The 27,997-nt window shown below is 55.4% G+C and overlaps 1 protein-coding gene across 7 annotated transcripts; it reads left to right on the top strand.

Annotated features, from left to right (window-relative positions):
- Positions 1–38: 38 nt before the first annotated feature.
- Positions 39–27,871, top strand: TFAP4 (transcription factor AP-4). 7 transcript variants are annotated; one of them, XM_053893875.1, is made up of 8 exons: positions 16,393–17,659; positions 17,714–18,074; positions 23,474–23,639; positions 23,762–23,860; positions 24,269–24,439; positions 25,039–25,179; positions 25,740–25,892; positions 26,799–27,871. In XM_053893875.1, exons 3-8 carry the CDS (start codon positions 23,565–23,567, stop codon positions 26,991–26,993), a joined length of 834 nt encoding a protein of 277 aa, XP_053749850.1. In that variant the 5' UTR covers positions 16,393–17,659; positions 17,714–18,074; positions 23,474–23,564; the 3' UTR covers positions 26,994–27,871. The 7 variants fall into 7 exon arrangements, with proteins under 7 accessions (XP_019323977.1, XP_019323975.2, XP_019323978.1 ...); XM_019468432.2 differs by lacking the exons at positions 16,393–17,659; positions 17,714–18,074 and adding an exon at positions 39–272; XM_019468430.2 differs by lacking the exons at positions 16,393–17,659; positions 17,714–18,074 and adding an exon at positions 15,277–15,763.
- Positions 27,872–27,997: the final 126 nt, after the last annotated feature.

The raw sequence follows: 27,997 nt of genomic DNA, 5'->3' as shown, positions 1-27,997 counted from the left end.
CGGGCCTGGGGAGGAAGTCTGCAGCCCCAGGCTGCTGAGGGTGTGGCGTCTGTGTTTGCACCTTTGGAATGCAGCTGATTCACTCTGGGGGGAGCCTTGTGCAGCCACTGCTGCCGCCTTGGAGCTGACATCTGGCGGCTGAATTCCAGGAGGAGAGAGACAGATTCCTACAAGCAGATGCCAACTCTGAAGGTCAAACTAAGCTATGGAGCTGCTTTAGGAGGAGGCCCAGAGAGTCCAACACGGCCCCACCCCAGGATTCTGGGAGAGAGGTGAGGCCCCATCCCCAGCTGAGACCCAGGCCCTGAACTACCAGATCCTCTGTGGGAACAGCCTGGGGCAGGGAAGCCTGAGGTCTGCAGTCAGAGCTGGGTTCAAAGACCAGTTACTTAACAGCTCGTATAACTGCAGAAGCCAAGGGCCTTAGCTGGTCCAGTGCTCAGCAACAGCACCGGGACACTGGCTCGCCTCCCCTGGCCCAGTGTCCTCTGTGTTGCTCTGCTTTCCGGCCAGTGCTTCCTGAAGCCTGAGAACTCCCAGCCTGCCTCTCCCTGGGGCTCCTGCAAAGTCTGGAGACTCCGGGTCCCAGCTCACCCCAGATGCTGATTGGACAAGCCTGGCTCAGGAGCTTGCCCCGGGATAGGGCCAACACCCCTAGAACCACATGGAGAAAGTGGGAGTGAGGGGTCCCCCAAAGGAGCCAATGCCAGGCGCTGGGCAGAAACTGCACACACGCCCACCCTGCTAAGCTCCCTCTATAGGACCGGCTTCTGGGGCACTGTGCTTAGCTTTCTTTTACCTACTGGGTGTCCCACTGGCTAGGTTCCTTAGGCTCTCAGAAGCTCATTTTCTTCGTCTTTGAAATCTCATAGGATTCTTTTAAGGATTGAAGGAGACAGTGCGTGCAAATCCCTTGGCACCTTCCTGGCCCAGAGGAGGGGCTGAGGCTAACTGGTTCCCTTTATCTTCCCTGTATGTAGGTTCTCTATGATTCCATCTAGATCTCTGTGGTCTGAAAGGGTGGTGTGTGTGTGTGTATGTGTGTGTATGCACGTGTGTGTGCATGTGCGCACAGTAGGCCTGGCCCTTTCTCTTCTCCAAGGCATTTGTATTGTTTGGCTTCTCCCCAGAGAGGGTTGGGGACTACACAAGGACAGAGGATGGAGGCAAGAGGGACCGGAGAGGGAAGGGAGAAACCTGTGGGCTCAGACCTGCATCTGGAGTCCCCTCTGCATGCCCTCAGCTCTGGCTGTGGCTGGAGGAAGGGCCCAGTCTCTAAGGAGTAGCTGCCTCCGTCCCTCCCGTGCCACATTATCAGTGTGTCTGGTCATTTGACACTGGGCGTGAGGGGTCCTGCCCTGAACTAGAGTTGCTGATCTCGTATGGTCTCTCTCCTGCAACCCTAGAACCTGGGGCCAAGTGTCCGACTTGGGCTCAGCTCATGATCTCACGGCTTGTGTGTTCGAGCCCCATGTTGGGCTTTGTGCTGATGGCTCAGAGCCTGGAGCCTGCTTCGGATTCCGTGTCTCCCTCTCTCTCTCTCTCTCTCTCTCTCTGCCCCTCCCCCACTCGTACTCTGTCCCTCTGTCTCTCTCCAGAGTGAATAAACATTAAAAAAAATTAAAAAAAAAAAAGAGGATGCCTCGTGCCCAGAGTAGTTCAAGCCTCTTGGACACTTGAGGAGAAATCTGGAGCTTCTGGGAGGGCACAGAGCAGGCCTCCTGTAAACTCTGCACCTGCTTGTGACCTGAAGTAAAGCACTTCCCATCACCTGCATGGGGCGTGCAGAGTACTAGAAGGGCTGTGTCACCCTAAGCTTGGCACCCTCCACCCCTGCGAGCCCTCCTCAGTGTCACACCTCTGAGCCTGCACAAGTCCACATGTGCCCTTGTCCCCACTGAACAACTCAAGTCCTCCAAGTTGTGGCCTGTTCACTTCCTCTTAGGGAAGAAGCGTTTCCTGCCAGCCTCGTGCCCCTGGGTTATTCTCACTTTCACAGCCACGTGTTCAGGGCCTCTGCGTAGAGCTGACATGGCAGTCGGTGGCTGCTACCACTGGTGGCTCGTCCATGACCCGTGCGCCCTAAATCTGCTGAGAGCATTCTGCCCAGTTCCCTGCTGGGTGTTGAGCATTTAAAAATACGTTCATCCTGTCTCTTTCATTATGGGACAGACTCTCAGAATTTGAAGGACAAAGTCATGAGAACTGCATTTGCTGAGCTCTTACCAAGTGCTTTAAAAAAAATTGGGATGTAATTCACATACCATAAAAGTCACCTTTTTGTTTTTTCATTTTTCCCTTTTCTTTTTTTTTTTTTTTTAACATTTATTTATTATTTTTGAGAGGCAAACAGGGCATGAGCGGAGGAAGGGCAGAGAGAGAGGGAGACACAGAATCTGAAGCAGGCTCCAGGCTCCGAGCTGTCAGCACAGAGCCCCAAAGCAGGGCTCGAACCCACCAACCATGAGATTGTGACCTGAGCCGAAGTCAGACGCTTAACCGACTGAGCCATCCAGGTGCCCCAAAACTCACCCTTTCAAAGTGTATAATTCAGTGGATTTTAGTATGTTCACAGAGTTGTGAACATCATCACAATCTAATTCCAGAAAATTTTCATCATCCCCAGAAGAAACACCTGTAGGCTCACCAGTTGCAACAAACGGACCGCTCGTGTGGCGGGTGTTGAGGATAGGGGAGGCTGTGCATGTGTGGGGGCAGCGGGTGTGTGGGAAATCTCTGTACCTTCTGCTCAGTATGGTTTATGAGCTTAAAACTGCCATAAAAAAAAATAGAATAGAACAAAACAAAGCCAAAAGGAAACCCTGAGTCCACTATCAGGGCCTCTGCCTCCTCCCTCCCCCCGCCCCTGGCGACCACCAGCCTGCTTTCGGTCTCCGTTCTGGGCATCTCCTGTAAATGGAAGCATACCACCATGACCTTTGGTGTCTGGCTTCTCCCACTGAGCGCCACGTCTTTGAGGTTCATCCGCATTGTAGCAGGTGTCTCTATCCCATTCCTTTTTATGGCCAAATAATATTCCACTGTGTGGCTGGATCAGAAGTTGTTTATCCCTTCATCCATCCGTGGACATTTGGGTTGTTTCTACCTTTTGCAAACAATCCCGCAATGCTTTTGTGAAGGAGAAGGCTTTCAAACTAAGTGCTTTTTGAGGAACACCTCATTTAATCCTCATAGAAATCCTGAATGTCAGTGCTGGTATGTTCCGCCTCCGGATGAGGCTGCCAAGGTTCCGAGAGGTGAGTCAAGGTCACACAGCTGGAAGCCCTGGGATTCTCCCGCTCCTGGTCAGCAGGATCCCGTGATGCCTGCGAGGTGTTTCTGTTCAGTTTTAGCGGAGCCTTGCTGAGGACTGCCCCTCAGTAAATGCTGCTGACTCTTCAGGGGTCCTGCAAACCTCAAGCCTCACAGCGCTCTGTGATCTGTTCACCTGCTCTGGGGACGCACCCGGGGGTTATGGGAGGTCCCGACTCCCCCAGATTCATCCATAGATCTGGGACCAGGCATTTCCCCTGCCTCCTCTGGATGCTGCTCTCAGCATCAGTCCTTGCTTTCCTGGGGGTCCCGGGGCTGCCTTTCTTGGATTTAGCACATAGACCCGTGTTCACCTGCTGGTGAACTTTGCTTTTCCCACCTTCTCCTGTGGCACGGAGGTAAGTGTGCCAGTCAGGCAAGCCCAGGTTCAAGTCTGCTCTGGCATTCTGACTGTGTGGCTTTGGGCAACTTTCTTTTCTTTTTTTTTTTTTTTTTAATGTTTATTTGTTTTTGAGAGAGAGAGACAGAGTGTGAGTGGGGAAGTGGGGGAGGGACAGAGAGAGAGAGGGAGACACAGAATCCGAAGCAGGCTCCAGGCTCTGAGCTGCCAGCACAGAGCCCGACGTGGGGCTCGAACCCACAAACTGCAAAATTACGGCCTGAGCCAAAGCTGGACGCTTAACTGACTGAGCCATCCCGGGCACCCCTTTGGGCGACTTTCTTCACTTGTCTGAGCCTGTGCTCGTTGGTAGTGGTGGATACTACCTGTGGACTTAGTGCTATGGTGGACGAGGACTGACCAAGGGAAGGGAGATGAGGCACTCCCTCTGTAGCCAGCACCTCACACACTCGTGGGAAGGGACAGTCTCCTCTTAGTCCTCACTGCACAGGCAGGCTGGCAGCCAGCCCAGGGAGTGGACAGGGAGCTTTGTGTGTCTCCTTGCCCCTGGGGCTGTGGGAGGCTCCTGTGACTGAGTTCTGCTCAAGGAGGGGGATGTCAAGGCCGGGCCTCCGAGGTCAGGACCCCGCCGAACCTTCCCGTTCGCCCCAGTCTGCCCTCTGCCCGGCTCCCCGCCCGCTGCTCTGGCAAAAGCTGCACCGCAGGGCCCAGTGCGTTCTCTGCTGGTTGCCTGGGTACGGTCCTCAGCCCCTTCCCCAGAGCTGCAGCACAGACCTGCTGCCCCCTGGCCCGAGGGCTTGGATACCGGCCATGACTGTGGACCACCGTAAGTGGTGGCCCACGGCATGAGGCAGGAAGGGCAACGTACTGAGGGGATGTGCGCCAAGGACGAGAGGACATCCTCTGGCCTGGCCGCGAGAGTGGAGCCTCAGGGTCCTGCCAGGGAAACCCTCTCTTCTCACTGCTGTTGTGGCTCAGCCTTTCAGCCTTTCCTGGCCCTGCCCCTCTCCTCCTGCTTCTCACATAGCAGCTTCTGAGTTACTGGCACCACCCTGTGCTGCTGCTTTTGCTGCTGCTGAGGCCACTGCACCAGACGGAAGTTAACCCCAGGTGTGCTGGTGCTGGCAGCCACGGCCAGCGATGAACAGCAGGGGCTCGCTGGCCGGAGGTGCTGGAGGAGGAGACCAGCTGCTTTGCTCCAGCCTGGTTCCCCTTCTGGAGTGTTCATCTCTTCTCCTTCCTCTCTGTCTGCCCAAATTTGAATCCAAAGCCTGTCCTGACCCCTGGGAGTTGTTTCTTCCTTTGGCTGTCTGGGCAGTGACAGTTGATCACAGAATGTGGCTTCTTTCTCACCGTGTACTTGACCTTGTCATTTGACGCAGATCACGTTTTCTCCCTCGCAGCCCCATATCCTTCACCACACCCAGGTAGGCTCCTCTCTTGCACCTGGCCTTATCTGGCCAGGTGAGCTCTCGAGTCCTGAGGCCACCGGGAAAAACCATCCTTGAGGCCGGAGCATGGGCGGTCGTGAGGGGTCTGAGGGAGCCAGGCGCTGGCTCTGACCATCTGGGATGATTCTGGGCAAGTTCCTAGGCTGTCACGGGACTTCAGGTGCCATAGTGAGGACCAGACAGAAAGGGAGTAAAGCCGCCAGAGCAGCAGCTGCCACAGGGGCACCGGCCACTGATGCACACATACACACACGTGTGCCTCTCCATACGCTGGGCTCTGAGCCCACCCTTCCCCGGGGAGAGCTGCTCCTGCAGCCCACCCAGGTCTGCGTTGTCACCAGAGCAGGCCTCTGTCCATCCTCTGACTTGGCCCAGCCCAGCCCATCCTTTTCTGTCCTCACATGGGACTTGAAATCCTGCTTTCTGTCCCCCACCTCTGTCCACTCCTTCGGAGGAGAGCTGGCTGCCCAGAGGGATGCTGGATACACTCCCCGAGCTCAACAGCATCCTCATTTGTCCACTTCCTGTGCCCTATGCTGTGTACCTTTTCCCTGAACCCCAAATACTCCTTCCTGGATTTTTGTGTGCCTCTGCTCAGCCTTTCCCCTCTTGGTTGACTTGCTCTCCTTTTAATGTTGTCCAGAGGCCCCGAGGGCCCCGTCCCCATTTCCCCCTGAACTCCCCAGTGGGAAGGGCCCAGGCTAGGTGTAAGGTCCCACATTTCCCTGGGGGAGGGGAGGAGTCCCTAACAGAGTGGGGGTGGGGGGGTGGGTGTGAAATTTCCCCGTGTAGTGTGAGGGAATGAGCTGGGTGCTGACCGGGTCCAGGACAGGGCGCACTGATGGAGGGAGAGCGGGGGTGAGGGCAGGAGCCGGCTCCAGTGTGCTGAAGTGTCAGGCCTCGAGACACCAGGAACCAGACCGGAGGTGGGGATAGGGGTGCATGCCAGAGATGGACTTCGGCCCCAGCCCCCTTCAAGGGCTTGCTTATGAATCAGATTTAGTTGGAGAAAGAAAGCAGGCATTGGGAGGCCAGGGCCTTAAGGCACCTAGAGAAGCCTGGAGCCCCCTGGGTCTGCAGAGCCTTGGGGGTGTGGGGAGGCAGGTAGTCTGCCCCTCCACCCCAGTACCTACCTTGTATTCCGCCAGGCTTGCACACAAAGCGTCGTGTGGGCCGGGCGCCCCCTAGTGGTTGGGGGACTCTAGCCTCGTTGACCTGGAGATCTCCCTGTCTAGGCTAGTAAAGGAGACCAGGGCATTGGGGAGATACTGGGCTTTGCTCCAAACCCCAGGAGGGCCGTCTGACTCTTACTCGGCCTTCCTGGGAGCATTCAGGATCTTCTCCGTGGCAGGGGCATTTTGCTTCTAAGGAGCCCCATCCCTGCTTTCAACAGCTGGTATCTACCCCCCACCTCCTCGCCCAGCAGGCCGGGGCTCAAAAGGCCATCTGGTGCATTCCCCAGCTCCTGGGCGTATTTGTGTAGAGGAAGAAGCCTCAAATTAGGGTTAGGACCTTAGGTTTCTGTTTGAGTTCATCTGCAGTTCTCTAGATATCCTTAGACAAGTCCCTCAACATTCTCGGGGCACCTCGCTGGTGTTCCCCACTCTGTGGTAGCAGACCCCCAGGGACATTTGCCCTTGGACCCTCCCCTCCCATTGAGCGTGGGCGGAGCCTGTGCGGACAGTGTAACTCCCATGATTAGCTCATGTTGTATGGCACTGTTGACCCTGAGATAGATTAGTCACGAACCCTTTATTATTTTTATTACAAAAGTCTTTTTTATGTTTATTTTTTTTGAGAGAGAGTGATGGAGGGTGAGCAGGGGAGGGGCAGAGAGCAAGGGCAATACAGAATCCAAAGCAGGCTCCAGGCTTGGATCAGGAGCCCTTTAAAAGCAGAGATTTTGGGGCGCCTGGGTGGCTCAGTCGGTTGAGTTTCCGACTTTAGCTCAGGTCATGATCTCCACGTTGGTGAGCTCATCCCCCGCGTCGCGCTCCCTGCTGTAAGCACAGAGCTCGCTTCTGATCCTCTGTCCCCATGTCCCCTGCTTGTGCTCTCTCTCTCAAAAATAAATACGTAAAACATTTAATTTTTTTTTTAGTATTTATTTATTTTTGAGAGAGAGAGAGAGAGAGAGAGAGAGAGAGAGAGAGAGACAGGGTATGAGTGGGGGAGGGGCAGAGAAAGAGAGAGGGAGACACAGAATCTGAAGCAGGCTCCAGGCTCTGAGCTGCCAGCACCGAGCCTGAAGTGGGGCTTGATCTCACGGTTCGTGAGATCATTACCTGAGCTGAAGTCGGTCGCTTAACCGACTGAGCCACCCAGGCACCCCAAATAAATAAAACATTTAAAAGCAGAGACTTTTCTCTCCGCTGCCTGTAGAAGAGGAAATTAGAGATTCAAAGTGAGAGACGGGTCGTCCTAAGAGACAGCTTCTGTGGCTCAGCCATCCGAGCTGAGGGGCCACAGGGCAAGACCTGAGGGGATGGCTTCTAGGAGCTGAGCTCGGTCACCAGCCAACAGCCAGCAAGACATCGGGGACTTCAGTCCTATAGCCGCGAGAAACGGAATTGCACCAACAGCCGGTGAGCCGGGAAGAGGACCAGAGCCCCAGATGAGATCGTAGCCTCATATCACTTGGATTTCAGCTGGTGAGACCCTAAGCTGAGAGCCCAGCCATGCCTTACCCGGCCATCTGACCTCTTGAACTGAGCGATGACAAGTGGGTGCTCTTTAAGCCAATACGTTTGTGGAAGCTTGTCACCCAGCAGAAGGAAACGAACACATCCTCGGTCCAAAGAGAAGAGGAGAATTCCAGACACAGGCAGGATAAAAATTTAAAAATGAGAAAAATCTGGGGCGCCTGGGTGGCTCATTCAGTTAACAGTCTGATTCTCGGTTGCAGCTCAGGTCATGATCTCACGGTTCGGGATTTCAAGCCCGAGTCAGGCTCCAGCTGGCAGCGTGGAGCCTGCTTGGGATTCTCTCTCCCCTCCTCTGTCTCTGCCCCTCCCCCGCTCACTTTCTCTGTCTCTCAAAATAAATAAATAAACTTAAAAAAAAGGCAAAAATCTATCGTACCCCCCCCCCCGCCCCCACCCACAGGTGCTATGTGGGGTTCAAACCTGCAACAGCCGTCCTGCTGGCTGCGGTGCACATCCCACATCCCTCATGCAAGCTTCCAGCCAGCCTGGGATGAGAGGAGACAGAGCAGTGTTTGCTGTGACCAGGGCTATGCTAGTGGCACTGTCAGCAGCCAGATCCCGCTGTGGCTGAAGAAAGGCACTCTGAAAACCCACTGCGGGGGCGGGGGCGGGGGCGGGGGCGGGGTGTGATTTCTGGAACTCCTGGACTTGTGGGCATCTTTAGGGTCTGTCTGAATAACAGCTGTATTAGAGAATCACATACCATATAGTTCACCCATCTCAAGTGTACGATGGGGTGGTTTTTAGTGTATTCACGGAATTGTGCAACCATGACCGTGATCAGTTTTAGAGCATTTTCATTACCCCGAAAAGAAATCCCCCTGTACCCTTTAGCAGTCACTCCCCCTTTCCCCCTGACTCCCCCTTATTCCCGGGAAGCCTCTTGTCTCTTTTCTGTCTCTATGGATTTGCCTGTCCTAGGCATTACATACAAACGGAATCCTATGCTCTGGAGCCTTTTGTTTCTGCTTCTTTCACTCAGCATGATGTCAAGATTCATCCATGCTGTAGTATGTATCTGTACTTCACTCCTTTTGTTTGTTACCTTTATTGAGATATAATTCACATACCCTACAACTCACCCATTTAAAGTGTACAATTCAGGGGCATCTGGGTGGCTCAGTTGGTCGAGTGTCCACCTTTGGCTCAGGGCGTGATCTCACAGTTCATGAGTTTGAGCCCCGCATCGGGTTTTCTGCTGTCAGCGTGGAGCCTGCTTCGGATCCTCTGTCTCCCTCTCTCACTGCCCCTCCCCCCCCCCTCAAAAATGAATAAACAGTAAAAAAATACAGTGTACAATTCAGTGGTGAGCACACTATAACATATAGAGTTGTCCAGTCACTATGTTGTGTACCTGAAACTAATGTAACATTGTGTGTCAACTATACTTCAGTAAAAAATAAGTGTACAATACACTGGTTTCTAGTGTATTCAAAGAATTTGTGCAACCATCTAGAATGTTCCATTCTAGAACATTTCATCTTCCCCAAAAGAAACCCTGTTAACTATTTGCAGACACTCCCCATTTCCTCCTCCTCCCAGCCCCTGGCAACCATTCATCTACCTGCTGTTTCTGTGGATTTGCCTATCCTGGATGTTTCACTTAATGGAATCATACACTCTGTGTCCTTTTGTGACAGCTTTCTCTCAGTGAGCATCATGTTTTCAAGGTTCCATCCATGTGGTACCACGTATTGGTACTTCATTCCTTTTCATGGCTGACTAATACTCTTCTGGATGGATAGACCACACTTTTTGTATTCTGTTGCTGACTCGTTCACCCTTCCACCTGGAATTTGGGGGTGGGGCTGGGGGAAGGGGAGCAGTGGGAGAGGGAGGGAGCTCGGTGGGCTCATGTTTGATAACATAGAAGGAGGGCCAGTGTTCTGAGTTGTCCTAGGTCATACTGCACTCACAGCTCTTTGCTCCAGGTCAAGCCGGCCCCCTCCCCATGCCTGCTTTCCAGAGCACTATGTGCCCAGGGTCTGCAGCCAGAGTTCAGCTGCAGGTGGACAGATGATCTGTGTTAGAAATGCAGACCACTGTCTCTGAGCTCTGCAGATGATGGTCTGCATTTCTAACACAGATCATCCACTAAGCAGTTATTTGATTCCAGTCTTTACAGAGACCCCCCCCCCCCTTAAATTTTTTTTTTTAATGTTTATTTTTGAGAGAGAGAGAGAGAGAGAGACAGACAGACAGACAGACAGACAGAGCATGAGCAGGGAAGGGGCAGAGAGAGAGGGAGACACAAAATCTGAAGCAGTCTCCAGGCTCTGAGCTGTCAGCACAGAGCCTGATGCGGGGCTGGAGCTGGTGAACCATGAGATCCTGATGGGAGCGGGAGCCGAAGTTGGATGCTTAACCAACTGAGCCACCCAGGCACCCTGACGCCCCGCCCCTTTTAAAGGGCAAGTGGTCTGCAGGCTGATGGTCATACCACCTGATCCTATGTGAAGGCATCTACTGTAAAGCACAGCAAAGAACCTTCCAATACACTTGTTGCTTTTCACCTGTGGCAGATTTTAGCAGGAAGGGAGAAAGAGCTCGCGGTCTTCTGTCCCTCCCCTGCACGTCACCACCAAACCTGGTCTTTCTCACAGGTCCAGCTCAGATGCCTCTGGCTACTGCTGCCCGTGGCAACCTGGCATCAGTGATAACGGCAACTACCACTTATTAATGCTACGATGTGCCGGGTATATCCCAGACTTCTTGCAATAGCCTGTAAGCTAGGTGCTGTTACAGCCTCTTTTACAGATGAGTAGAACGCGGATTCTGAACCACACCATACGGCGTCTGGCCCTTTCTGGAATCCTATCATCCAAAAAGCAGGGAGTGTGGGTAGACAGAGAAGGGGTCCAAGGACTTTGGCTGTGGGGGTGTCCCAGCTGCCAAGCAAAAAAGAACTTCACGAAGGTCACATACAATGAAGACAGAAAACAGCTCCTGGGAGGGGGCACCGGTGACTTCAGCAAGAGTGGTTTTCCCAGACAGAGTAAGGAGAGAAGGGGAGAGGGAACGGAACGGAACACCCACTTCAGGGAGTTTTGCTGTAAAGAACAGCAGGGAGAGAGCGGTAGCCTGGAAGGGGTGGAGGGTTGTGGGTGTTTTGTTTTGCTTTGTTTTTTAAATGGGAATCACACAGCTTGTTCTCAGTGATGGGAAACGGTCCAATAGAGGGCACACGGTGAGGACTCTAGGAGAGCTGCGGGGGAGACGTCTGCAAAGCATCCTCCTGGAGGGGTTCTCCATGCACGGACCGGCACGGACCTTCTTCCAGACAGGGGCCGGGGACCGGATGGCAGGTTACAGGTGCAGATAGGAAGGCAGAGGCAGCAATAGGAGCGTGTGGGGCTTCTCTTCAAGTCGGATCCCTGTTCTCAGAGCAACAGGACCTGAAGTCCTGAAGCTGAGCGAGGAGAGGAGGGTGGGGAGGTGATGACGGTCTTGAAAGAGGAGAAGGTGGGGGGAAGAAGAGACCTGGGTGATAGAAGGCTCCACTGGGGGTTTGAAAATAAGATCAGTCAGCTAGGTTGTGGGATTTCCTTTTCTCAAGGGTGTTTGGCTGAAGCGAGGGGGGTGGGGTGGGGAGCAGGGCAGGCCGGTTAGGCACGCAAGGGAAGGAATGCATTGAGGGGCTGTGAATTCTAAACTGGGTAAGGAGGGTAAGGAGGGAAGTGAGACCATAAAGGGGCAATGCATCGGCAGGGTCTATGGGTCAAGCAAACTATAGCCCATGGGTCAAATCTAGCCCACTGACCATTTTTCTCTTTATTTTTAAAATTATTTTTTTAAATGTTTACTTATTTTGAGAGAGAGAGAGAGAGGAGCGAGCACAAGCAGGGGAGAGGCAGAGAGAGAATCCCAAGCAGGCTCTGCACTGTCAGCATGAAGTCTGATGTGAGGCTCGATCTCACAAACTGAGATCATGACCTGAGCAGAAACCAAGAGTCAGAAATTTAACCAACTGAGCCACCCAGGTGTCCCCATTTTCTCTTTTATTATGGTAAAAGGTATATAGTATAAAGTTGGCCATTTCCACCGTTTTCTTTTTTATTATTTTTTGTAAAATCTTAATTCCCATAAGAGCCTCTATTCTCTTTTGTTTTTTTTTTTTAAATATTTATTTATTTATTGGGGTGGGGAGCCCATGGGGGAGGGACAGAGAAAGAGGAGACAGAGAATCCAAAACGGGCTCAGAGCTCACGGCAGAGAACCTGATATGGGGCTCGAATTCAGGAACCATGAGATCATGACTTGAACCAAAGTCAGATGCTCAACCAACTGAGCCACCCAGATGCCTCCCCCTGCCACCATTTTAAAGTGTACAATTCACTGGCAACAATTATGTTCCCAGTGTTGTGCAACTATCAATACTATTTCCAAAACTTTCCATCACCCCAAACAGAAACATACTCCTTGAGCAAGAACTCTCCATTTCCTCCCCACCCCCAGCCACCTCACAACCCCCCTCAGGAACCTCTGATCCACTTTTTGTCTCTGTGAATTTACCTATCCTAGGTACTTCATGGTAGTGTAATCATACAATATGTGATCTTTTGTATCCTGGCTTAAAAAAAACCATTCATTTTTATTTATTTATTTTGAGAGTGAGAGAGAGCGAAAGCAGGAGGGCAGAGAGAGGGAGGGAGAGAATCCCAAGCAGGCTCTGCACTGTCAGTGCAGAGCCCGATGCAGGGCTCAAACCCTTCAACTGTGAGATCATGACCTGAGCCGAAATCAAGAGTCAGACGCTTAAGTGAATGAGCCATCCAGACACCCCTGGCGTATATTTTTTTAAGTTTATTTATTTTGAGACAGAGACAGAGACAGAGACAGAGAGCACGAGTAGAGGAGGGCAGAGAGAGAATCCCAGGCAGGCTTTGCACTGTCAATGCAGAGTCCAACTCGGGGCCCGAATCCAGGAACCATGAGATCATGACCTGAGCCGAGGTTGGACACTTAACCGGGCTGAACCACCCAGGCACCCCAATCCTGGCTTATTTTACTTTTCAAGGTTCCTCGATGCTGTAGTACATATCAGCACTTCATTCCTTTTTAACAGTAAATAACATGCCATTGTACAGATAGACCCCATTTGCTTATGGTCTCTCATCAGTTGCGGGACCACAGGGGGCATGCACCTTTAGTTACTGTGAATAACGCTGCTGTGAACACTTATATGCGATTACCTGTTTGAGTCCCTGTTTTTCATTCTTTTGGGTACATATACATACCTGGGAGTGGAAATGCTGGGGCATATCACAACCTCTGCCAGGGTTTTGTATGGCCCCTGAACTAAGAATGGTATGGTCCCCCCCAAGATGTTCACATCCTAAGCGGTGGAAGCTGTGAACGTTACCTTATGTGGCCAAAGGGCCTTGAAGAAGATACAACTGAGGTAAGGATCTTGAGATGGGGAAATTGTTCTAGACTATCTGGGTGGGCTCAAGGTCATCATAAAGGTCAGAGTCTGAGAAGGAAATGTAATGGAAACGAAGGTTGCAGTGACCTCCTGGGGGGGGGTCCACCAGCCAAGAAACGTGGGCAGCTTCTAGAAGCTGGAAAAGATAAGGAAAGGAGTCTCCCCTAGAACTTTCAGAAGGAACGAGCCTTGTTGACGCCATGATTTTAGCCAAATATAACCCGTTTGGACTACTGACCTCCAGAGAATAAATTTGTTTCGGTTTAAGCCCCAAACTCTGTGTTAATTTGTTACAGTAGCCATGGGAAACCATTACAAATAACTTTTAAATGCCCTTTACAGAAAAAGTTTGCCCACCTGGAGACTCAGGTAGAGGCTCTAAGGAATTTTGCAGAGGGCACAGTGGACCCCGTTTGGGAGTCCTGGGAATGGGGGACAGCCTGGAGTTTGAGGGCTTGTGTCACTTCGGAAAAGAGGGCTAAGTGTTGGGAGGGAGTTAGAGTGGGGTGGTGGGGGCAGGGATGGTATTTCAGGCCTCGGGGAGGAGCAGATGAGCCCCCAGCAGGCAGTTTTGGCACCTTTGGCAGAAATGGCCAGGCCAGTCTGAGTGACAGCTACCAGGCTCCACCAAGGCAGTTCTGTAAGAGAGGGGCAAGGGGTAAAACAAACACACTTCTCCCAGCTCTCATTCATTCATTCATTCATCCACTGAGGCAGCACAGACTTTGCTCCGTGTGTAGTTATGTGGCCCTGTATCCTATGTTGCCTCCCAGGAAGTCATCATTTCCTGAGCACATTTCCTGTCCCCACAGGCTTTCCGGGGACTATGATGTTAAGTGGTTTGGGATCTGTACTTAGAGAAACTGCCCAACAGGTTGCTGCAAGGATCAGAAAACATGCAAGCAAAAATCTACAAGGTGCTCGCGAAATCTAATAATTAATAATAGTTCCCAAAATAACTAACTTATTATTAGTAGCAATATTTTAATTAGGAGGCGCGATTTGGGCGGAACCTTGAGGCGGATGGGATTGGGAAAGGCGGTGGGCAGGGGGGGAGGACATTCCAAGGCAGGCGTGGTCTTCCTGAGCCCGGGGCCAACCCTCCAGGAGCCAGGGCAGGGGACTTGGCGGGGGGGGGGGGGGGGGGGGGGGGGGGGGGGGGGGCGGAAGCTGGCCACCACGGCGTCCCTCCCTCCCGCCCTGGGCCATCACCCGTAGTAAGAGCGCACCCTGGCGGAGGAGCAGGTCCCGTACTGGTTTTAGCCATGAATGAGAGGCGGCAGCCCCTCCATCTGCGTCTGTCCAGCCTCCCCGCGGAGGGGGAAAGGGGGTGGGGTGGGGTGGGTAATAGGGGGATACCCGGCAGCAGCCACCAGACCTCCGGGCCGCGCTGGCAGCCTGCTCCCGTGGCCGCTGCCGTCCTGGCCCGCCTCCACCCTTCTTTCCCCACCGGGGCCCCCGTTTCGTAAGGCAGCCTCAGGATCTGAGGCGCCCGACGCGCCCCCCCTTTGCTCTCTCCACCCCGGCTCCGGGATTCCCAGGCTCCAGAGCCCGGGCTAGGCGGCCAACTGGGCAGGCAGGGAGGGAGGGGGCTGGCCGGCCTCCGAAGTCGGCCCCAAGTTACATGTGGGAAGAGGTGGCTGTGACGCAAGTTTCCAGGGGGCCCTGGGCTCTGAGGAGCGCGCCAGAGCGGCTCCTCTCCGTGCAGCTGCAACCGTGAAAAAGAAAAAGCCCAAGCAGCACCCCAAGCCGCCTTGCCACGGCGCGCGGGGTCCAGCCGCGCGCCCTCTGCCCCCCAGGGCCACCGAGCGCCGAGACCCTGCATCGGCCAGTCCCCGCCGGACCCCTTGCGCACGGCTAGGCTCCCTCGCGGTGGCTGGCCCCTTTTCTTCTTTCTTTTTTTTTTTTTTTTTTTTTTGCAACGCTTGCCAACCTGTCAGCTGATGGACCTCATCACCCATAGTGGCGCATGTAGCTCGGCCGCAGCTCACTCCATTCACGCCGCGCCCCCCCCAGCCGGCCCCCGGCCCCCGGCTACCGGTGCCGGGGGGTAGGCTCGCAGACTTTGGCCGCAACCAGCCCCCGGGGGCCCGCGCCCCTCTCGCCCGGGCTTCGCGCCGCCCGGGGGGCGCTGCAAATAGTCCTTTGTTTACATGCAATTCCTTACTCCGCGGAAGGAGGCCGGGGGAGTGCTGAGTTTCACCAGCTGTTTCCCGCCTTGAAACAGACATCTGATCAGCTGCAAACACACACACACATACACACGCCCGGGGAGGCAGGCCGGAGAGACCTCCCTCCCGCCCCTCCCGCCCGCCTCCCTCCCCTCGCCGCCGCCGCCGCCGCCGCCGCCGCCGCCAGCATCTGGGACCGGCCGTTTCTGCACCTCCGTCCGGCGCTGCCCTTTGAATTCGGATTTCCATCTTGCATTCTCCGGCGGACCGCGGGACCCGGCTCGTGCAGAGGAGGGGGGCCGATCGCTATGGAGTATTTCATGGTGCCCACTCAGAAGGTGCCCTCTTTGCAACATTTCAGGAAAACAGAGAAAGAAGTGATAGGAGGGCTCTGTAGGTGTGTACTCCTCCTCCCCCCCACCCCTCCCATGATTGCAGCCCCTGGCCAGCCCGCCTGGGCTGGCGCGCGTAGTGCGCACGCATGGCCCGCGCTGCCGACCCCGCTCGCCTTTCTTAGCCTCCGGGGCGGCTACAGCCCCGCGAGCTGGGCTTGCGCCGCCGGGGGACCCTCGTCCCCGGGAACGTGGGGGCCCCGAGCGGCCCTGGTCACTTTTGTCCGCTGCAGGCGGGCGAGTCGCGACGTTTTGTAAATTGCAAACAGACCCACGTGGTTCTGCAGCAGTCCGGCCATGCTTGGTGCTGGTGGCTTTTCCCCCGCGCTTCCTCCTCCCCCCTCCCGTGGCGGCTTCCTTCCTCTCCCTCCTTCTTCGCTGTCTCTGGGTGCCTCCCTCCAAGGGGGCTTGGGGTGCTCGGGGCCGCGCGTGGGGCTGCTCCGCGGTCTGCTACAATGCAGCCACGCCGCGGCTCTGGGAGCGGCGTGGGGGGGGGATCGGGGAGCCGGGTGGTGTGTTTGCTGGGAGCAGGGCTGCGGCGGGGTCGGGGGGCGTGCTCGAGTAGGGGCGCGGGGATGGGTGGGACCCTAGAGGCCGGCGCTGCCGGCCGGGGGCGCCGCGGACTCGGGCACGTTAGCGGCCGCTCGCTCGCTTGCCGCCCGCGCCCGGGCGCTGTTTACTAGCGAGGCCTGGACGTGACTCTGCAGCCCTCTTGGAGTAGGCGGACCTCGGCGCGCCGCCTCGCGGGAGCTGTAGTTCCCCGAGCCCCGCCGGCGCGGCATTGTGGGAGATGTAGGCGCGCCGGGGCCACGCTTTCCTCGCACAAAGCTCGGCTCCCGCGAGCTGGATGGGCCCGGCAGGCCCGGTGGAGGCGCCTTTTGGGGAGGGGCATCAGAGGCTGCCCTTGGCCTCACAAGGCTGCTGCCTCCCATACGCCGATCTCGGCTGCAAACTTTCCCATCCACACCCCTTCCCCCCCCACACCCCCACCCCTAGTCAGAAACCGAAACCGTTCAGTCTCCCAGCAGTGTGGGTGTGGGATTCCAGGTCCTCGGCCCTCCCCAGGAGCCACTTTCCAAGTTTGGTCCGGGTTGTTCCAGGTCCACCCTTTACCAAAGGGTGATGGGTGCGTGTGCCACTCGCATTCCATTTCCCTGGACACTGGTTAAAATGCACATGTCCGGAACTCTGATGGCCAGGAGAAGGGCTTGGGCGTCTGCACTGAGCACTGCCTGCGGGACACGGCAGTACAGCGGCTGGGGCTCTTCTGTGTGCCCAAGTGTGGGATCTGCAGCCCCTGTATGGCCTTGCTGCTCCGGGAGCGAAATGGCTCCCTAGGGCTGGGGCCACGTGCTTTGCCGCCCTGGGCAGGCTGGGCGGGGATTGAGGGAGGAGGAGCCGAGGGCGGTGTGGCCCAGGCTGGTGGACACCAGGGGCTGCAGAAATGAGGTTGGGGACGGTTGCTGCTCATGTATACACGCACCCCACCCGCCTCAGGGTTTCTACCTTAACAATTCTCAAGTTCAGGGTGGTGGGCAGCCAGAGGGGTGGTCCTTCCAGAAGGTCTACCTGGAGGACCTAGCTGTAATAAGAAAAAAAAAATTCTGCTGCTCTTAATATGTTCTAGGGATTCGTTTTGCTGGATTTTTCTCATTGGATTTTCACAATCTTCCTCCTGAGTTTGGCAGCCTTGCGATTGCTGTGTGGCATGAGGACACAAGCTTGAGAAGCAAACAGTCACAGCAAGTGGTGGGGCTGGAACTTGAACCCTGATCCCGGAGACCTGTTCCGACCGGGAAGGGCTGGGCACTGGGGGGGTGGGGTTGAGCTGCTCCAGATGCTGTTTGGGCCTGACCCTGGTACAGGCCTGGTACAGTAGGGACCTCTGGCCCCCAGGCCTGGGCCTTAGTTGAATCCTCTCTTGGCCTCCTAGGACTCTGGTTTCACTCTGTCCCTGTCCCAAGCCCCACTTTAGGGGAGTCCAGCAGTCCCCAGGGGCCAAGTGCCATGAGACTGCCTATCTGTGAGACGGTCGTAAGCCCATGTGCTGGGTGTGGAGTTGGGGCCTCTGGGTTTGTCCGTTTTCAGAAGGAGCTGTGGGGTGAGGTGGGATCAAGTGTGTGGGTGGGGCGGGACCTTTTGGTTGTGTGGACTGGCTTCTCAAGCTGGTGGACTTTGTTCCGTCCCTCGGCGCCTGAAGGGCCTCCTGTCTCTCGCATCCTTCTCCCAGATCTACTGGAGGGGGCCGTACTGCACAGTGAGTCCCCGTGTCTCCCCCATCCCCGCATCCCCTTCATATCTGCTCCTGCCCAAACTGTGTGGTCGTGGACTTGTGTCGTCTCAATGCTCTCTGCTTCTTTAAAATAGAGCACCTGTAAAGGTTGGTTGTGTGTGTGTGGAAAGCACCTGGTATGTGTTCAGATGACACTCACACTCTTGGGAGCAGAAGCATTGTGGTCTTAGAGTGTTTACCTACTGCCCTTGGTGGGGGGGGGGGGGGGGAGAGAGACCAGTTCCCAGAAGGAGTTAGAGAACAGCTAGGGGCTTTGGAGTGTGTGCTGGGTCCTTGATCCGTGTTTTGTTTTGTTTTGTTTTATGTTTATTTTTGAGAGAGAGTGTGTGGTAGGGGCAGAGAGAGAGGGGGACAAAAGATATGCAGCAGGCAGCCTGATACGGGACTCGAACTCAAACCATGAGATCATGGCCTGAATCAAAGTCGGAAGCTTAACTAACTGAGCCATCCAGGTGCTCCCTTGATCTGGTTTTTATGAGGTACTTACTCCGTGCTAGGAACCAAAACTGGCCCTGTCCTAAGAGCTCAGTCTCCTAGTGCTAAAGAGTTGTATCAGTCCCCTAAGAGAGAGCTTGGGTCCTCCTGGAGTCCTGGGTACAAACTTTGGAAAAACAAATCATCCTGTTTTTCTCAGTATCTCTCTTTTTTCTTCCTCCGTCCCTCCCTCTCTCTTTTAATAACCTAAGCTTGCTCGCTTATTTATTTATTTATTTACTTACTTATTTATTTATTTTAGTAATCCCTGCTGGGCTGGAACTCACGACCCCCAAGATTAAGAGTCACATGCTCTACCAACTAAGCTTGTCAGGTGCCTCCCCCTCCTGTGTCTTTAATTTTTTTAAGTTAAATTAATTTAATTAACTAAATTAATCTTTAATTTTTTAAATTAAATTATTTATTTACTGAGAGAGAGAGAGAGCAGGGGAGGGGCAGAGAGAGAGAGGGAGACAGAGAATCCCAAGGAGGCTCTGTGCAGAACCTGCTGCAGGGCTCGATCCCTTGAACTGAGATCATGACCTGGGCCAAAATCCAGCGGATGCTCAATAGACTGAGCCACTCAGGTGCCCCTTGTCTGTGTCTTTAGATTTCACCCTGATCCTGTGAAGCGAGGCAATGTTTCCCCATTTCACAGGTGGGGAAACTGAGGCTTTGAAAGACGAAGTAGCTAAGCATGGGGTTCCACAGCTAGTAAGTGGCAGGGGTGGTTTGTACTTGAACACAGTTCAGGGAGCTCCGTCTGAGGAGGGGAGGTGAGGGATGAGGTGTTTCTCATGGGAACAGCCTAGACAGGGTTTGTTCTGGGACCAAGGGTAGGGGTGGCAGGCTGGTCAGAGTGTGGTGAATGGATTCAAGCAGTGGGGCTGGGTGAAGGCCCTGGGTTGCTTCAGTACCTGCTGCAGAGGACAAGTGACTTGGACATCCTTGCTGAGGGTCACCTTCTTTCCTGCCTTCCTTTTGGGGTATGGGAGAAATCCCGCGTGGGCTTTCCCACCTCACACTGTAGCCACTGAGTGGCAGGCGTGTGAGTGACTTTGGGCAGTGTAAAATGAGAGTTCTCAGTGGCTAATCTGAGGCTGGAGGCCAGGCATGGGGGTGTAGGGGGATGGGAGCTACATGCTTTTGGGCTGGGCAGGAAGGACAGGTACAGGTCAGGATCCTGTCTTGAAGAGTATGCTCCCCGGGTGCCCGGTGGCTCATTCGGTGGGTGTCCGATTTTGGCTCAGGTCATGATCTCGCAGTTCACAAGTGCAAGCCCGGTGTCAGGCTCTGTGCTGACAGCCTGGAGCCTGCTTCGTATTCTGTGCCTCCCTCTCTGCTCCTCCCTAGCTCACGTTCTGTCTCTCTCAGAAATAAATAAAAACATTAAAAAAAAAAAAAAAAAAAAAAGTGTGCTCCCTTCCCCATAACTTCTGATTGGTATGCTGATGTTATTCCCAGGGGGCTGTTTGAGGGTACTCTGGTACCGTGGTGGCAATCTTGGCACCCAGGGCTGGTACCCAAACTTTTCTTGGCCATTGGCTGCCCAGCTCCAGGAGACTGGCTGTCAGAGGGCAGTCTGGGAGGGCGAGAAGCAAGAGACACTGGGTGTCAGTGGACAAGGCTAACTTCACTGCTCACCTCGGAGTCTGAAGTTGATGTGGAGGGGACAGAGGACCTTACAATTCCTGTAAATCATGTTTATGTGTGCAAAACTTAGAAATGTGAGAAACTTTCAGGCATTTGCAGAAAAGCCCACTTTATCTAGTACAATATCTGCGGGATCAGCCGTCCATTATTGGAATCGCTGGTTGGTCAGCAGTTAGGACCCCTGGTTGGCCAGCACTCCCACCAATCAGAACTCCCGGTTTGCCATGATTCCACCAATCAGAATCCAGGATTAGTCAACATTCCACCAATCAGAAACCCTGGTTAGTCCACGTTCTATTAAAGAAACTGTCAGCTGGTACTTCTGGGGCTATTTAGGTGAGTTACCCGGGAGGGGCTTGGTGGCAACCCAAGCCCTCACAAAAAACTGCAGCTTTGGGGTGAAATCTGTTTTCTGGGACTTAAGGATGCGCTAGGTTAGCCAGCAGCTGGTTCCTGAACCAGGAAGCTGGGCTGATGGACTGGGCAAGAGGGAAAGAATGGATAGAACATTGGGAAGAACCAGGATGAACACGCCTCTGCTCCCTGCCTGGGTCCTTCATTCTCCTTTGGTCTCCCCGGCTCCTGGGCATCCTGGGGAGAAGGAAGGAGCTGAGGGTCTGCTCCCCAGGGCAGAGGTTTTCGTGGGCAGATGAGCTGGCTGGTTGGGGAAGGTGGGGCTGAACTCTGGTTTCTGGGGGGATTGGGAGGGGAGTTGATGGGACATGGCTGGGAGGCCGTGGGGGCTGGAAAGTGCAGCTGCACCCTGCTCTGCCTGATCTTTCATGGGCAGGTCACTTCTGTGCCTGTCCCACTGTTTGTCAGGAGGGTCAGGGGCACACTATCTGCTGAGGCCATACACAGGGCTCTGGTAAGCAGTGGGGCCATTTGTGAGCCATCAGTAGTAAAGGGTGCCATCAGCAGGTGAGGGGAGCCGAGCTTTGGCTTGGCATCCGCAGGTGCCTGTTAAGCCCTGGTCTGGCTGTCTGACCTTGGGCTCTTCCCTTCTTCAGACCTTGGATTCCTCATTGCAACACAGTTACCCAGCTGGGTGTCCATGGGAGTCAGATGGGAATAATGTAATTGTTCTGCATGATGGTTGTGCATACCCCATGCTTTGTCCTTTCTACAGGGTCAACTGTCATCTGTCTGTCTGGGTGTCTGGCTTTGTGGGACGGTGCAGAGCCCACTCTGTCCTGTGGGTAAGAGCAGGGCTCTGGGATCAGGGTTCAAGTCCCAGCCCCACCACTTGCTGGAACTGTTCCCTTCCCAAGTCTATGTCCTCAACCCACACAGGAATCATAAGGCCACTGGACTCAGGAAGATTGTGACAACTCAATGAGAAAATTCCAGCAAATTGAGTCAGCATAGAACTCAAGACTTTTTTTTTTTTTTTTTAAGTAAGCTGTATGTCTAACATGGGGCTCAAACTCACAACCCCAAGAGTCACATGTTCTACTGAGCCAGCCAGGCTCCCCATTCCACCTCTGTAATCCACCCACTACAGAGGGTCTCGAGGGCACTTCCAGACCAGGGGAGCCTGGACTAGGTTCTAATGCCCCCAAGGGACAGGCAAGCCACTGCATACCAGGTCTCCGACCTGTATCCTCTCCATTGCTGTCTCCTCTCCATTGCTGTCTCCAGCCACCCCGTCCACCTCCACTGTAGGGGCAGGGAAACTGGGAGAAGTGAGGTGCCCCTGGCCCAGAAGTCGGGACCCAGATGACTGGCAGTCTTACTCTAAAACTCTGTCCCATCTCACTCTGCGTCCTAAGTCTCATCTGTAAAGAAAGGGTCGTGGACCCCTTTCCCAGCATCGATATTCCATAGGCCCTGTGAGGAAGCTGCACCCTGAAGGAGGGGGCCCAGGGAGGCCTTGAGGGTGCTGGTGGAGGAGAGGGCTTGTCTGTGGGCTCCCAGCTGCAACTGATGTGGAGCCTGCTCTTAGCCCACCCTCCATGGACTACCCTCTCTGTCAGGAGAGGAGGCCAAGGCCCAGGATGGGGCAAAGACAAGTCCAGGGTCCTGCAGGCCTGCAGTGGGACAGCTGAGGTGGGCCAGGGGCGGGCAGGAAAAGCCTTGCCTCCCTCCAGCTGTTGCAGACTCGTTCTCCTGGCTTTCTGAGTAAATTTCTTTCTGTCTGGGGATGGGCATGGGGGCTTGGGCACCTCTTGGAGCTCAGGGTTCCCATCAATGGAACAAGGCTGCCTGCGGTTCTTTCCCCATTCCTCCAGAACCAGGGGGGTGAGCTCTCTTGGCCCAGGCCTGGACCAGGTCACCCCAGGAGGGCCCCTCAGGAAGAAGCCAGGGCTGTGGCTTTGGGTGGGGCCGGTGGCCTCTTCTGGGAGCCCAGCATCTGGAAGCCATCAGGCCAGGGGCGGGGGGAGTTTCAGAAGAGGGCCGGGAAAGGGGGAATGCCTCCTCCAGGCCACACACAGGCCCACCCCTCGGGAGCAGTGGCGTTGGGCCCACAGGCCCCGCTGCCGTCTTTGCCTCCTGCCAATGCCTCAGGGCCCATAGCCTCTCCCCCTTCCGCTGGCTGCCTTCTCTCTCACCCCACTGGCTGCTGCTCCTGTAAGATGCAATCACATAATATGCAATAACATTGCCCACTGCGTGCTGGGAGCCTTGCTCCTCTGGCACAGGGTCTGCCTCTTGGGGTGGGTGGGTTTGGGGGATAAGTGTCTCCAGGGGTGGTGGGCCTGGCGTCCCCTTCTTGGAGTGAGTGGTTCCTGTCTCAGTTTTGAAGTCTTAGCGTGGGGTGTCTGGGGCCGGGCTGGGGACTGGCAGATGAGTGTGTGGCTGGAAATATGACTGTGGGGATGGGGAACCATCTTCCTCAGTCCTCAAGCCTGCAGTGCTGAAGGAGAGGGTCCAGGTGTACAGTAAGACACTCAGAGGTGTCCCAGGGACAGGCGTCTCCAACTGCTCTTGGGACCACCTGCATCAGAATCACAGAGATTCTTGTTACCCATTCAGGCTTCTGGGCCGCACCCACAGCTGCCACACACGGGGCCGGGACCTGGGGCTGAGTGTGTTCCAGGGCATACAACTCCATCATCCTCCTGATCTGCTGGGGGCATAGGCATCTGACAGATCTGGCATCTTCTGCAGTGGAGGGATGAAAGTTACACTGGAGTTACACTGGGCCCTCTGGAGATGAATTGTGAAGACAGGGTCCCACGGGGGTAGGGCACAGAGGGCACCCGGCCTGAGCATGTCTGTGTCCTTCCCTGCAGCCTTGCCAACATTCCACTGACCCCTGAGACGCAGCGGGACCAGGAGCGGCGGATTCGGCGGGAGATCGCCAACAGCAACGAGCGGAGGCGCATGCAGAGCATCAACGCGGGCTTCCAGTCCCTCAAGACCCTCATCCCCCACACAGATGGAGAGAAGCTCAGCAAGGTGGGCTGGGGCCCGGAAGGCTTCCTGGAGGAAGTGGTTGGCTCAAGCGGGGAGAAGAAAGCGAGCTCTGGCAGACGTTGCCTTGCCTGCCGGGGTCCCTGACTTGTCCCTCCCACCCTCAGGCAGCCATTCTCCAGCAGACGGCGGAGTACATCTTCTCCCTGGAGCAGGAGAAGACCAGGCTCCTGCAGCAGAACACACAGCTCAAGCGCTTTATCCAGGTAGCGCCCCGCGGAGGCCGCCTGCTACCTCAGTGCCCTGCCCCCCTCCTGACTCCGTTTCCCTGGTGTGGGCATGTCCCGGCGGCTTGGGACTCCCATGTGGTTGCGGGTCGAATCTTCCCCACCCACCTGCCTACTTGAGGCATTTGCCTTCCTGCCTGGGCCTCAGTTTACCCATCGGTCAAGTGCAGTGGGCTGGGCTCTGGAAGGAACCAGGTGATTTCTGGAATCACCTTTCTGGCCTTTGTTGGATTTGCAGAATGGGGTTCCCTGGGGCCGGCGCAAGTGCCCCTGGGCTTGACAGCCTTGGGGGGCTGTGAAGGAGCCCCCTGACTCCCCTGTTGGTGGTGGTGGTGTCAGTAGTATGGGGGTGTCACGGCGCACTCACTGGCCCCTTGGGGTCTCCAGGAGCTGAGCGGCTCATCCCCCAAGCGGCGGCGGGCAGAGGACAAGGATGAGGGCATCGGCTCGCCGGACATCTGGGAAGACGAGAAGGCAGAGGATCTGCGTCGGGAGATGATCGAGCTTCGGCAGCAGCTGGACAAGGAGCGCTCGGTGAGAATGATGCTGGAGGAGCAGGTGAGGCTCTTGGGTGGACCCTGCTTCGCATGGGGGGCTCAGTGGGAAGCAAAGCAGACAGGTCCCTGCCCTCGGGGGGTCACTGTCTGCATGGGGTTGAGGGACATGCGTCAGAGGCTCTCACGGGGCTGGAATAAAACACGGCTGCAGTAAAGGCCGCGTGCCAACGGTGGGCACCAGGGAGGGGGATTGGGCCGGTTCCAGAGGGGCTGCTTACGGCTTCTCCGTGCAAGTGACTGGAGCCAAGGTGGGGAGGTCGAGTCTCACAGTTAACCACGCAGAGAGAGGAGAAGGGTGCACCACGCAGCACAGCAGGGGCCGGGGCCTCGAGGTGGGAGGGATCAGGGCATGAGGGAGGCCATGGCTGGAGAGGAGATGAGTCACGGCGGGTCTGGCAGGCCGTGCTAAGGACTTTGGTCTCTACCCCGAGGGTGGACCGGCTCCATGTGAAGGTTTGCAGCGGGAGCGAACGGCCTCTTGGCGAAGGGCAGAGCTTGGGGAGGCTGACCGCAGCAGTCCCGCGGGCCCTGCACAGAGGCTGGGGGGCTCCGGGAGTGTGGTCTGGAGCCCGTCCCCCCAGCCTGTTGCTCTGCCCCCAGGTGCGCTCGCTGGAGGCCCACATGTACCCAGAAAAGCTCAAGGTGATTGCACAGCAGGTGCAGCTGCAGCAGCAGCAGGAGCAGGTGCGGCTGCTGCACCAGGAGAAACTGGAGCGGGAACAGCAGCACCTGCGGACCCAGGTGAGCAGGCGGCATCTGCGAGGGGCTCTGCGCCGCGAGCGACATCAGTGCCTCTGGGGCCCCGCGTCCCTGGGTGCCCAGTGTCCTGCACACATTATTGCATTGAGTCCTCCTAGCAGCCCTTTGAGGCCTGAGCTTTTATTCTCCCCGCTTTACGGATGGCAAAACTGAGGCACAGAAAGGTTAAATTCCATGCCCACTCACGACCCTCAACGACGTGGCTCTCTGAAGGCAGAGTCCACGCTCCTGCCCACCACCGTCCTTGTTAGATGTTGACGTGCTTGCTTGGCGCTGGAGAGGGAAGGGGCCACGGGATCTCAGATGACCGGAAGCCCCTCTCTGCACTGCCTTTTCCTCATTTCTTAAAATAAGAGGGGTGGGCCGCACACTGGCTGGCCCCTTGGGAGTGAAGGAGTTCAGAGGCGGTGGCGGTTGGCAGAGGCTGTGTCTAGGCAGCGGGCAGAGCGTTTGGGGGCCTTCCCGTACTCTCCGTGAGGGTCCTCAGGGAAAGGGCAGCTCCTGGAACCTTTGGAAAAAGACTGAGGGCCTCTGTCTTGCAGCTGCTGCCCCCCCCGGCCCCCACCCACCACCCCACAGTGATCGTGCCGGCGCCACCCCCTCCCTCCCACCACATCAACGTCGTCACCATGGGCCCCTCCTCGGTCATCAACTCTGTTTCCACGTCCCGGCAAAATCTGGACACCATCGTGCAGGTACCTGGGCTTAGGGAGGAGGCGACATGTCGGGGGAGCGGGGGTGGGGGCGCAAGATGTGTGAGAGCCACAGGCTGTAGGGGATCGAGATGGGGCTTGAATACAGCAGGAAGAAGGGCTGGCAGCTGAATGTCTCCATTCCCTAGTTTCCCTTTCTGTGTCTGCCGTGGGAGGTGGCTCTGGAGAAGGTTTGGGGCAGAGAGGGGGACAGCATGGCCTGGAAGACCCTGTCTCTTCCTCCTTGGGGTTTGCTGAAAGGGTTCTTTGCTCCCGAGCCCCCTAGCGTCAAGTTCCTGCATCTAGGTCTTGGTTGGCGCCAGAGTCTCCTCTCAGCTCCATCTGCCAGGACCTGGGATAGGATGCAGGTGGCAGTGGCTGGGTGGGGGACACTTAAGCCTCCTGCACAGATGATTGGCACTGTGGGTCAGGCCTGAAGTCTCTGCTGTGCCCCACTCAGGGTGGCATCCCTTGGGAGAACCCAACAGCATCCCAAAGAAAAAAACAATGAAACAAACAAACAAAAAAGCCCAAATGAAAAAAAAGCCCATCAACCGCTGCAACTTTACTTGCACATAAATGCAGCAAATTGAAGAATAAAGTTAATAACAGAGACCTCCCATAAGTGAACAGGCAGACTTTGAAATGTATAAATGAGAGATGCATGTGACTTCCAGGCGGCCCTGAACTGTGATCTCCAAGGCGTTTTGCAGCTCAGCAGAGGAGTTCCAAATGTTTGTTTCCCCCGTATTCTGGCAGGCTGGCCACTGTCTTGCCAGGCTTATTTCTGGATATTTCTGTGTGTGTGTGTATGTATGTGTGTGTGTGTGTGGGGGAGGGGGGCATAGTGGCTGTCCCAGTGTCCCCGGCCGCCCTCATCGCAGCCTGCCACCTCCCCCCGCCCACCAGGCGATCCAGCACATCGAAGGCACCCAGGAAAGGCAGGAGCAGGAGGAGGAACAACGACGAGCCGTCATCGTGAAGCCAGGCCGCAGCTGCCCGGAGGCCCACGCCTCCGACACTGCCTCCGATTCGGAGGCCTCAGACAGCGACGCCATGGACCAGAGCCGGGAGGAGCCAGCAGGGAATGGGGGGCTTCCCTGACCACCCCCCAGCCCTCCTCTCCCCTCTTGGAGCTGGAGGGGGCCGGGGGGCAGCTACAGGGAGCAAACGCAGGTGAACGAGTGAGGAATTTTTACAAAATTACAACGTCATTTGGGTCTCTTTTATGACCTCTTTTTCAATACTGTAAATCGACCTTTGAGTGAAGCCACCCGACCTGAGGTCCCCGGGGGCTGGGGTGGCAGGGGCATGTTGGGAGCACCGGGACACCTGGGGCTGGGCCTCGCCCCGGAGGCTGGGGGAAGCTGACACAGGTGCCTGGCCTCTCTCCGCCAAAAAGCATTTTTTCATTTAAACATGTTTTTAAGAACAGGGAAAAATCAAACAAAACCCCAAGGTATGCTGCCCTCCCCAGAGCCAGCCCTAGACCGGCAGTTTCTGACTCCTTCCCTCCTCTTTTTGTTTTTTTCCTTTCTCCTTTAAGCACTTACATGGGTTGGGGGTCTGGCTGGGTCGGAGCTCTCTGGGGACCCCGGGGGTCTACGTTGCTTCTCGGTTGGGGTTTGCTGCTGCCCTTCTCCCCTCCCCTCCCGGCCTCGGCTCAGCTCGAGGATTTCCCCACCACCACCCAGCCCCACCCCTCCCTCCAGGTTTCCCATCTTCCACCCCAAAAATGTCTTTGTCTCTCTCTTTTTGTTGTTTGTTGTTGGTTCCTTTTGGTTTTGGTTTTTTATCTTTTTGTTTTGTTTTTGTTTTGTTTTTTTTTTTTGTTTTTTTTATTTTTATTTTTTTTTAAACAATTTTGAGGTCTTTGTGTTCAAGGAGAAGCTATTATATTTTGTTAAGAAAGTGGGGGGAAAAACCAAGAGGCCACCGTGCCTTTATAAAGAAACAAAATAAAGTTTGTACTTTGTTTTTTAGATTCTGTGTCTGTGGGGTGTGTGCTGTCCTGAGGAGCCAGGAAAGGCTTCCCCGACTAGAGTATGGGGTGCTTTGGGGGCCCACAAGAGGGGCCTGGATGTGGCTGAGCAGTGACTTTCCCCAGC

Source organism: Panthera pardus, unplaced genomic scaffold (assembly GCF_024362965.1).
Source record: "Panthera pardus isolate Hobbes unplaced genomic scaffold, ASM2436296v1 HiC_scaffold_4, whole genome shotgun sequence".
Lineage (NCBI taxonomy): Eukaryota > Metazoa > Chordata > Mammalia > Carnivora > Felidae > Panthera > Panthera pardus.
Note: the sequence above shows the minus strand (reverse complement) of the source record. Positions and strands in the feature narration are given on the sequence as shown.